Source organism: Cuculus canorus, chromosome 6, assembly GCF_017976375.1.
Source record: "Cuculus canorus isolate bCucCan1 chromosome 6, bCucCan1.pri, whole genome shotgun sequence".
Taxonomy (NCBI): Eukaryota; Metazoa; Chordata; class Aves; order Cuculiformes; family Cuculidae; genus Cuculus; species Cuculus canorus.
Genome location: NC_071406.1, coordinates 23383837 through 23395866, shown reverse-complemented (window position 1 = coordinate 23395866; position 12030 = coordinate 23383837). Strand labels below are relative to the sequence as shown.

General features: G+C 37.4%; 1 protein-coding gene across 2 annotated transcripts in view; it reads left to right on the top strand.

The window, feature by feature from the left end:
* Nucleotides 1-12030, top strand: part of SP3 (Sp3 transcription factor) — a 34738-nt gene that overhangs the window by 9993 nt on the left and 12715 nt on the right. Inside the window, exons 4-5 of one of the 2 annotated variants that reach the window (XM_054069924.1) lie at nucleotides 1103-1193; nucleotides 1299-2465. In XM_054069924.1, coding sequence (XP_053925899.1) covers nucleotides 1103-1193; nucleotides 1299-2465 — 1258 coding nt within the window. Of the gene's footprint in view, nucleotides 1-1102; nucleotides 2466-12030 lie in introns of both variants that reach the window. The other variant, XM_054069923.1, reaches the window with a different exon arrangement.

Here is a 12030-nt window from a genome sequence, read left to right as displayed (position 1 = left end):
AGTTGTAAGACAAATTACTTGTTAATAAATACAAAGTTATTCCATTGGTTTACTGTAGTGCTGTAAAACATAGGACAAACTTAACTACGTAATTTTAGATTGATGTTTATTTCTAATACCAAGTCACTTGACTACGCAAATCTGTACTAAGGATTGCAGGATGTTAAATCTAATTCTTAATACTCTATTCTGAAAAGCTTGCTTTGGTAAAGAAAGGTAAGTGCAATTTACCTTTTCTTTACTGAATAAGAAACAAACCCATACTACATCAGCACTTAGGTTCGTTGATCTTTACGTATCCAGGGGTCTGTTCTGAAACACTGACCTTTTATATTGCTTCAGCTTAATGAAGATAGGTGTTTTTAATTTCTCCCCCCCCAACAGATAAACGGGACTAATCCAACCGTGATTTCAGTGTGAAAGTCCTTCGTTTAGAGGCTTTCTTCCCTAGTGAAACAGTAACTCATACAAGCTTATAAATACTAGGACTTCGTATTATGCGTAACTCAAACTGAGGTTATTCAGTCTTTCCGACTGTGTGACTAAGTTGCCTTTTTACATTTTCCCTACTGCTGAGAGTCCCAGCATGCACATCAATACCATATATAACACAGAGTCAAAAGGACTGGTGCGTCGGGAGATACAGGTGACACTGGCTTCGTGGCAGTTCCTCCATTTCTAGGCAATAGATGCTGGGCTAGATAAAGAGCACAACTGAGTCCCAGGCTAACCTGGTGACGGCTCCAGCAGCCCCTGCCAGCCCGGTTCTTCCTGTAGCCAGGCATTTGGATTACCCAGCAGCCCTCACACCAGAATAGTCCTGCTGCTGGTCACCCGACATGGCCATGGCACAGGAGCTGCATTTGACCTGCTTGTGAGCCACATGCAGCTCACGAACCAGTCTGGTTACCCGTACTTATGCGTTGACTCACTTACAGAATCTGTGTTTTGTAGCTCTAATCCAGTTACTGTTGTTAATATGGGCTGCACTGCATGTTTTCCAGTAGCATATCTCTAGTGTTGAATTGCATGACTGTTCTAGCATATAATCTGTATGTCTTGTGTTTTAATTTTGTCTTTTTTTTTTTTTCTTTTTATTCAGACAGGGGATTTGGCTTCTGTGCAATTAACAGGAACCCCAAATAGATGGGAGGTCTTGTCTGCATCTCCTACCACTATAAAGGATGAAGCTGGTAATATAGTACAGATTCCAGGTGCTGCCACAGTAACTTCAAGTGGGCAGTATGTCCTTCCTATTCAGAGTTTGCAAAATCAACAAATCTTTTCTGTTGCACCAGGATCAGATTCGTCGAATGGTACAGTGTCTAACGTACAATACCAAGTAATACCCCAGATCCAGACAGCGGATGGTCAGCAGGTTCAACTTGGCTTTGCAGCCTCTTCTGATAACAGCAGTATAAATCAAGAAACTGGTCAAATTCAGATCATTCCTGGCTCCAATCAAACCATCATTGCCTCTGGAACATCTTCAGCTAATATTCAGAATATCTTATCACAGCCTGGTCAAGTCCAGGTTCAGGGAGTTGCAATCGGTGGTTCATCGTTTCCTGGCCAAGCACAAGTAGTTGCTAATGTCCCTCTTGGGCTGCCAGGAAATATTACTTTTGTACCCATCAACAGTGTTGATCTAGATTCTCTGGGACTTGGCAGTGGTTCTCAAACCATGACAGCAGGCATTAATGCAGATGGGCACTTAATAAATACTGGACAGGCCATGGATAGTTCAGATACTTCTGAAAGGACTGGTGAGCAAGTTTCTCCTGAAATTACAGAAACTGCCACTGATAATGACTTGTTTGTGCCAACGTCATCTTCATCACAATTGCCCGTTACCATAGACAGTTCAAGTATATTGGAACAAAATGCAAATGACTTGACCACAACTAGTGGTCAAGTTCACAGTTCTGATCTTCAGGGAAACTACATCCAGACATCGGTCTCTGATGACACGCAGGCTCAGAATATTCAGGTCTCCACAGCACAGCCAATTGTACAACACATACAGCTTCAAGAGTCTCAGCAGCCAACCAGTCAAGCCCAGATTGTACAAGGTATCGCGCAGCAGACAATCCATGGTGTGCAAGCAAGTCAAAGCATATCTCAGCAGGCTCTTCAAAATCTTCAGCTGCAGCTGAATCCTGGAACTTTTTTAATTCAGGCACAAACAGTGACCCCTTCTGGGCAGATAACCTGGCAGACATTTCAAGTGCAAGGAGTTCAGAACTTGCAGAACTTGCAAATTCAGAATGCACCTGGTCAACAAATAACTCTAACCCCTGTGCAGACTCTAACTCTTGGTCAAGTTGCAGCAGGTGGGGCGTTGACGTCAACTCCAGTTAGTCTAAGCACTGCTCAATTGCCAAATCTACAGACAGTTACAGTAAACTCTATAGATTCTGCTGGTATTCAGCTGCATCAAGGAGAAAATGCTGGCAGCCCTGCAGGTATTTATTTTACTCTCTTTGCAGAAAATTGTTTTTTGTTATTGCATGTGGTTGGTTTGAATGGTGCTAATAGTAACATTATTGTCTTGCTGTGGAAACCTACAAAATACAGGGGAGTAAACATAGTGATGGTAGGTTTTATTTGAAACTGCTATTACATTAGAAACTGCTGTAATGGCAGAACATAGTCCCACCTTGCTTCTTTTAGTATAAACTCTTGTAACTCCCACCTGGTCATATTAGTTGACAGCATTTTTAATACTATGGTTATTGGTGCTTATTGGGTTGTACCATACGAAAGTCTGCATACTAAGTAGTGGAAAGGAAAACTAGCTACTAAGTACCACTTTTCTGAGTCAGCAGTGCTGTTAGCGTACCCCATTCTTCCCAGTCCTGAGTAGATGAAGTTTTCACAGAAAATTCAGATATTTCTTTTCATACAGTCTTTTTTTCACCTGAAAATTTTCAGACCCCCTTGAGTGCTATTGATCCACTTTTTTGTTAAATGAATTTCCTACTGATTTAATATCGGTTTAACCATGATGTGCAAAACTCACATATGCAGAAGTGAAACAAGCATGTAATATCAAAATGGAGGCTGTGCCTAAGAATGTATGTGAATTTCCAATATTACTTATTTGCATTATGTTTCAGAATGTGCAATTGTTAATGATAAATTTCACAGTGTGTTTTATCTGTCTGGGCAGGAAAGAAAGACAGTTTCTTTAAAATGGGTATTTCTTAATGTGAGAAAAAATAAACATGCCTGTTTATTTTTGGTAATTTTGATACTGTGCATTCCAAATTTCAGGGCATAGCTACCTAAAAGAAAGAATGAGAGATGACTGAGGTTCAAGACATTTTGGTATGCTGGAAGCCGTTTAGTCTCATCATTGCTGAGTTGTACCCAGGCTAGTTGTGAGGGGCAGAGTGAGCAGGAGAGGCTGTTTGGGAGAGATCTGTTGCACGAATTAGCTTTGAATCCTTGTTTTGCTATAATCATGTGATCCATGGCTCAGGTTCATTAAGATACTGAAGCGTATATGTTGAAATAAAACATACATGTTTTGTATTGTATGCCTGTTGAAGCATGTGAGAAGGATGCAATGTTAAGCGAAAAATGCCTTGGGCTTGTTTCATATGTCTACTGATTATAATACTTATGTAGTAATTGATATTGGTATATTCTGTGTCAGGAAGTTTGCTTTCCCTTTGGAATCTGAAATTTGAATTTAAAAAAATAAGCCGCAATATTTTTCTAGTTGTTTTGTTTTGGAATTTGCTTCTATGTTACGGACTTCTCAAGGCAAAGTTACCTAGACCCAGAAACTGCCTGCTCTTCGCTGGCTTGTAGGCAACAGCACCAGAGGACTGTACTGTTGGCAGCATTTGCTCTGCTGGGTAATCTCATTTCTTAAATTTTCTTTTTCTGGTGACCACAATAAAGTCTTGGGTTGGCTCCATCACACTTTGTTACCCATGAGGGTGGTGGATATAGCCATCAGTAGCAAAACCCAGGAATTGTGCCTCATAACACAACTAAACTCAGGTGTTAGAACCTAACTCTTAGAACCCTGTGGCTAACACTAAATATGGAGAGGATGAGAAGTTATTTATTTCTGAGAATTGTATTTGGTATGGGATCATGTAGCTAACATTATTTCTTGTGGAGTAACGTAGCAGAAAATTGAGAAGAAAGACAGAAAGTAAAGGAAACAGGAACCAAAAGAAGACAGATGAAAAGGAAGTTGGGCCTGCTGTGTGTATTAGTTTGTATGTTGATGGTCCTTGAGAGTGCTTTAGAGGTGGTTGATAGTAAAACAAGGGAGTTCCGTCAAGTATTCTTCAACTGTATTTTCCTGTGAGGAATTTCATGTGAGAAGAGAGTAAATGGCATCTCTCAAATGTCATTAAATAGGCAGAAGTAGTATATGAATAGTAGGAAGTATTGCCTGAAGTGAGTAGCTATAAACCCCTGATTATATTAAAGACAGGGTGGAGATTTTTCCCACTTGTCTAGGAATAGTGAATGGACTGGAAGGTATTAAAACTGCCATCCCCTAAATTTGGGGAGAATGTAATTGGTCCCTCATTTATGTTACAAAAACTTCACTTCTTAAAAGTACTGATCAGTGTGAAGCTGCTAACTAACTAACAGAATCAGACTGGATTGTCTTAATTGACCTTCAGTATCTTTTCCATATGCATCTGATATTTTGTCTATATTGAAGTTGTCCAAGATAATCTTTTTCAGTGTTGTTGCTCCTCTTATTATTTATAATCCCTTACAATACTACATGACATCCTTTCTTCAGGCTGAAGAATAAGTATGCAAGTAGAAGCAGATAGTGAAATCATGAAAATTCTTTTGCAGGAAAAAATATATTGTCTTTCTGATCTGTAAATTAGGAAAAACAGTTTTAAGCTGAAAGAGGAAGGTATGAGGAAGGGACAGGAGAGCAAGGGAAATTAAAGCTGAAGAGAGAGGCTACTTGATTCCTTTTTTCTGCGAACTCCCAACAAGCTTTGAAACAAGATAAGAAAGGTTTCCATGTATTTGCCTCTCCCACCCTGGATAATGCACTTCCTTCCAGATCAAATAGAGTCAGGCTACATTTTCTGTTTTCATTTAGCAAAACTTTTCTACCCGAGGCAAAAATACTTTAAAGAACATGTTCCTAGTCTTGGGTCAGAGATGACTGGTAATTATGTGAAGTCCAGAAAACATTGATTGCTCTGTTAGTGATATAGCTGTGAAGACCATGGGTTAGATTTTAGATTTTGGTAGCTACAGCCCATTGTGTGACAGATGTTTGTCCAAGCCTCACTTCCCTGGTAAGCAGTAGAGGACATCTTTACTTTTTTCATGAATGTGTGAGAGGAAAAACTGCCTTCACCTAAGCCCAACATTTTGTTTACCTAATGTCACAACCGTAATACAAATCTAATCCTATCTCTAGTAATTGTGCAGTTTTCCTTGACAGGTGTTCAGTTATGCTTTTCCCAAAATGTCCGCTTTACCAGGCGTATATACACAGAAACTTCCATTACACTGAATTTGTACTGAAAAGTCTCTGCTGAGCTTGTTTTTTCTTGAAACATTTATCAGAGCTCATACTCCTCTTATAGGAGGAAGGGAAGAGTAGTGGCTAGCCATAGCTGAAATTTTCTTCAAAATTGCTTTGCAAAGCAAAAAGCTGTGTTGGTATCTACGTATTAAATGCTGGCAGAGATAACTCTCTCACTTGTGTTGTGGCTTCGGTCTTCTGGTTTAAACCTGAGAAAACTCACTTGTGGTCTACTCCTTTTGTTGGCAGTTCGTAATGAAATACTGCATTATGTGCAACAAAAAAACATTACATGCACAGTTCACATTACTTGAAACATTACATTATTCTTGAAACATTTAATATAAAGTAACACTCCTTTTGAAAAACCACAGGGTACTAAAATATACCAACTTGGTTTTCATGTTTCTGATCCTGTAAGTTTTATCAATTTGAAAAAATTTTTAAGTTACTGCACCTCCCCCCAAGCCATTGCCCAGACAGAAGTGACTTAACAGTCTTAATCAAATCTAATTGTAATAGTGTCTTAGCTAATTTATTAATGTATCGAATCGCAGTTTTGGATTGGTTATTTCCTGAAAAAAGGCAATTTTACCAGGTCTTATCTCGGTTGCTTAACTTTTTATAAAACGCTGGATCCATTTTTTTTTTTTTTTTTTTTGCTACTTCTTTTCACTGTTCCAGTAGCATCTGCAGAAACTAGCAGGTGACCTGAAAGAAAGTAGAATTGGCTGAAGAAGGGGCTTTGCTGCTTATCAACCCAGACACAGTCAGTTGGAGAATTCATTTCTTAAAAATAAAAAACCCTACAGTTTTCCAGATTGGTCTACAGTTGGACTAAACTCAAAGGAGTTCCTTTCAAGAGTTGACTCAAACTGCCACTGCAAAACTGGTGTCTTCTTTTCTGCATCTTTTTTTCCCAGCTTCTCCTCTGTTGGAGTATACACAGCTACCTACAGACTCATCTGCCTGCTGCTACTGAAGCTTAAAGGCATGCCTGTTGATCAATTTATGCCATTTGATAGAGAGTGGGAAGGGTTGGCTATTTGTGGTGAGGACTTCATTCCATTCCTGCCAGAACCCGAAGCCTTTATCATGAAGTAATTTAGCTATTCTAAATTTGTCCAGAAAGTTGGGAAACAATTTTTAAGGTAATTAGTTACCCGAGTGACAACTGATCTTCATTTGCTGGTATCTTGTGAGGCTTTGGTCTAACATCTTTTAGGTAGAAAAGTCTAAACCTGTAAACAAACACAATTAAAATGGAGTATTAACAGTTTTGCTTGCAGGAATAGGTGTTTCAGTGTTTTAATGCTTCTGATGAAGCAGTGCACAATGCTACTTAAAGCATAGCTTTCTTCTGGCATCTAAAACTTAAAAAAAAGTTTTGGCTTGTTTTCACTATTACACAACTTTGGTTTTTTTTGTCTTTCTAAGTTCCAGTTTTTAACTTTATTAATGATACTTTCAATTTTGCCTTTTTTCTTTCTAAGGCATTTTTTTTATACCAAGCTTTTGAGAGAAGGGCATGGTGTTAGTATGAAACCAATGATGTAAACGGAACCAATGATGTTAAGTAAATATTTTCATCCGACAACTTCTGTTTGGGGCTATTCCTTTTACATTTGAGGCATTTAGTTTGCATATTGTAAATTGTGGTTAAAACCAATCCTCCCACTGTTCTGTTTTTGATATGAAAAATTAAATTGGAAACTGACAAATTTAAGTTATTGCAGCCATTAGAGCTATTTATGTGCCAATCTTGTGTAAATAGTTTGCTTTCAGCATGCTTAAATTACATTCCTTATTTCCTCATTATTTTTGAAGGAAATTAATAAATTATGGGAGAATTAGATGATCGTGCTTGTATGTGTTTCATGATCTTGGTTATAACAGCATATTGTAAATTATCTCTCGTCAAGTTTAAGAAAGTTTGAAAAATTTAGGGTTTTTTTTAATTCAGTGTCTACTGCTGCAGAATATAATTGCATTTTTTTCCCTTTCAAATTCTTGAAAAGATTGAATTGTTGCAACCTTTGCCTGTGTCTGTATTTCATGTACTTTTCTGCGCTGTGTTGCAAAACAGCTCAGTCTTAATTCACTTTCTTTCAGCCCATAGTGGTGAGGTAAAACTTTCTTGTATGTGTTACTCTTAAGTGAATATTCTGTTATGTATGCTGAGTGTTTGGTGATGCAACTTAGATTCTCAAGGTTAAGGAGGTTAGCCTGCTCAGGGTGTTCACAAAAGAATCATGTTACCAAGTTTTGGGTACTCTTTTCTTTTTCATTTTTTGCAAACATTCCTGAAACAAAAGGAAAACATTTATACCTATGTAGATGTATAGAAGGCTGGAAACTAATATTCTGTCTTTTTTGCAGTCTCAGCTCTTTAGGACCATTGTTTCAGGTTCTACTGCAGGTTTCTCACCTTGTACCTCGAGGCAGTATCACATATTTTGGTTCTTATCTCTCAAGTTAACTTGTCAGTGCATCTGGCTCATAAAAAGCATCTGAAGTTTCTACCAAGGATAATGGCAGTCTTTTCATAAAGCCAAGAATGGTGCCAGGGTCCTAGTTTTATGATTGCTCTCTTGAAGATGAGGCTGCGTTGTAGATGGATTGTCTTTCATGGATTGTAGAAGGCACATTTTTTTCAAAAGGTAGTAATGTTTAAGGAATAAAAAGGGGAATAAATGCACATAGTCATGGCATGTCCTCATTATTTAGCATACAGAAATGATAGTTTTCAGTCTTCATTTAAACTTCATCCCGGTTTTTAATTAATATATTCCATGTATGTTTTGTACTTCATTTTCCTTAATCAGAATGTTTTACAGTATCCTAATAAGAAACTTGCTGTGCAGAACTCAAGTATATCATATCAACAATGCTATTATCACTCATTTAAATAAAAATTACTTTTAAATTTAATTGTACCATAATCCCATTTTGAGCAGCATTAATTCTTCGCCTACTTCTTTTGAGTCTTTGTTTATCCTTTCTGTAGTATTATCACAGTGTTAGCCTTTTTTTAAGCCACTGGAGCATCCTCATGGTCAAAGGCTTGCAGCATTAAAACTGCAGAGAGCTCTTCAGCCTTCTCTTAAAATTATTGAATGAAAATTGTCCTAATCTGTTGATTTATTAAGTGTTTGTTTCAGTAGCTATTTTTACATCTTCCTGACTTAATATCAGCAGGGAGCTTTTTCATTCTTGTCTACCGATAGGACCGTTGTCTGGCTCTTGCCTAAATACGCAACAGAAGTACTTATTGAACAGCTCTGCCATCCTGAATTACTGCTGCGAATTCTGTTGTTTGACTCTAGCAGCAGTCTAATACACTTCTAATGAAGGAATGTTTAACCCTGTTGGTCACAGAAAATTCTGTGACCTCCTGTTTTCCTTGCCTATTCCTGGAGTTACTGGCTTCCTCTATATTGAGCATGATCAACTCTTCTTCCCCCTTTCTAGTTATTCCCTATTATTTTTTTCAACTATGGGAAAAAAGGAAAAAATAAGGGCATGCTGCAGCAGGCATTACTGCCCATAAGAATGCAAAATCTTGAGACTCTACAGACAACACATCTCAAAGAATTGCAGTTACTGTAGGGTAAGTAACTCTTCTTTGATGCATAACATGTGTTGTGGTATCACTGGCTTAAATACTTTTCATTATTAAAATTTTTAAATAATCTGCGTAGAATTAGAATAATGTATACGATCACTTGGAAATACTGTGTGTGGCATTTCTTGCAAGAAAAAAATCTATATCTCTGGTTTTAATATTTTTGCTTGTACTGCTTAAATATTCAGTACTGGGATGTCCTGCTTAGACTTGCACACAACAGCTGATTTCCTCAGAAACTTGAAATCTGATAAAATCTAATAAAAATACCAGAATTCACACTTTGGTTTTGGGGGCAAATCAAAAGTAGAAATCATTAACCTTGTTGAGCTTTCTCTCTGAAAGACTTGCACAGCTGGCCAACTAGTAGGGAGAGTTTTGTTTGGATAAAATAGTTTAGTAAGTTTAGTTTAGATGGGAATGAACAGTGTCTAAGAAATTTGAACATTGTGCTTAAAGCTTCCTCATATCCAGAGATTAAGGCAAGATGAGTCTAGATACTGAGAGAATGTGGGTTGCATTGCAGGGAAAACTGAAAATGGAATTAATGAGAGAAGACGGAAAGGAGATGGGAATTCGTATCAGTTTTCTTTGGAAGGGAAGCATCTATTTGGAAAAATAAATGAATAGGCATGACAGATTACAAGATCTTGGAACTGCAGACAGTCAGTTAGTGATGCTGTGAGGAAATTGATGTGAAGGTATGTGCAATGCTACTGCAAATCTGTTTTCAGTTGAAAGACTGTATTTCTGCTTTTCAGATCAGGAACTTGTAAAGCTCATCTGAGTAAAAAGGCAGGGTGGTTTCAGTGTCTAGGAAAAGCAGTAAGATAGAAGCCCACGGTTTGGAGGCATTTACTGGTAATGCCGAGAATGCCTTTTATGACATTCTGCAGGGGCAGATATTTCAAAAAGTCAAAGTGGTGGCAGAGTCCTCTCAAATGAAGTGGTTTTGCACTGCATCTGCCTCCCTTCTCAGTTTATCCCCATTTCTAAGGCTGTTGGTTATTAGCATTTTCTTGAAGTCCTGTTTGAAACAGGCCAAGATAGAATGTGAAGCTTAACTGATGCGTTCAGCTGATAGATGGTGAAGTAGGTAAGTGACTAGAACAGTTAAGTTGCATTTGCATCTACATAGTTTAATCTTTTCAGTTTAGTTATTCTCTAAAGCACTTCAAACAAATTTCTTAGTTACTGTTTTTATTTGCCAAACAGTCTTAAACTTGTTGCATATTGTAGCCACCTCTGGGCTTCCTGTGGCTATGAAGTACTACCTTTGAAACAACCTACGTCTCCCAGTTTCTATCCTTTAGAGGACAGTAAAACCTAAAACAAATCTAGCTTACTAGATAACAAGAAATTGAACAGAATATCTGGTATTTAGAATCTGTAGGCAGTTTGAAATTATATCTTTTTCTGAATTTTTCCTTCATGCTTACCTAGTACTAGGTCTTGAACTTAATTAAGAAGGAAGAATATATAGAAAATTTGAAAGAATGGAAAGAAAATAGTGGTAAAGAAAATGTAACCTTCATTTGGCCTGTGTTTAATTGGTAGAAAATTAAAGTTGACTTAAATTTGCCACTGTTTGCATCAGCTTTAGGGATTATGTAAAATTTTTTAGGCCCACTTTTTTGCAGAGTATGTGTGAAAACCCAGAGTTCTGTCAGTTGAGACTGAGAGTGGAGTATGTCCAGAAGAATTGCATGGGAGAAATGCAGAGTCATCGTTGTCTATGAATTTGTATAATCTCCCATTCCATTGCATCCGAGAAGACTCTTCTCATTTGCTCTTCTCCATGGTTTGTCCCTTCTCTTTAATTTTCTTACTGTTGTCTAAATTATGGTGGCATACTTTTCTGCCCCCAAAAAATAATGATGGAATTTTCCCTCATCTCTTGCAATAATGTAAAACCTACATGGACAGCAACAAACTCCTTGGTTCTAAGAACCTTGTTAAGACAATCACATTCACTATGGGAATTGACACAATCCACTCTCTGCTATACTACATCCTGGAGAGGCTAAATAGACACTTCATCTTTTGATACTTCTTTTAATTTTGTTTTATTTAATCTGCATTACTAAAAAGTCCGGTCTGTAAATTCCCAGTCTACATTGTACTTTTCTGTGTGCCTGGAGTAGGTGGTCCTTCTGAGGAAAGCCTAAAGCAATAGCTACACTTTCTGCCTTACCAAGATAACTGTGAAAAAGACAAAATTATACACAGTACTACTTTGACTTCATTTCAGTTTTGGATTTTTTTTAAAATAATACTACAACCTATTGTAGGTCTATGTAAATTATTTTCTCTAGTGTCCTAAACTCTTAGAAATGTTTTGTCTGTCCCTCTTCCCACCACCCCCCAAATAATTTTCTCATTTATGCTTCTACTATTATAAAACTATTATGAGCCTTTGCTGCTGTGGTGATTGAGAAGGAGTGGGAATAGAGATGCTGGTGAAAAAAGTGGAAGGAACTCATGCTGTAAGTTTGCAAAGCAGAAGAAACATTGCGTGAATTGAAGGTAGAAAGCCCTGGGTACTGGTGTGAGGCATTTTGCCTTCTTGTAAAGTTGCTGTAAGTAAATGTATCAGTATACTTAGCAGAATCCAATTTGAAAAATCAATTTTATAAACTCGTTGTATGTTGTATAGTGTTTTAATATTCTCCTATGTAAAATGAATTATATATAAAACATGTATGTACAAATTATTATGTGAAATAAAATGATTTCATAGGTCAGTCTCAGAAAATTACTCAATTCAGTAGGAAAGATAGTTTGATTGCTAATGCAGAAGACTAGAAGTCACCACAGAGGTTTTCTAGGTCTTCTCATGAAAGATGCTTGTTACGTTGTTGTCTGAAACCGT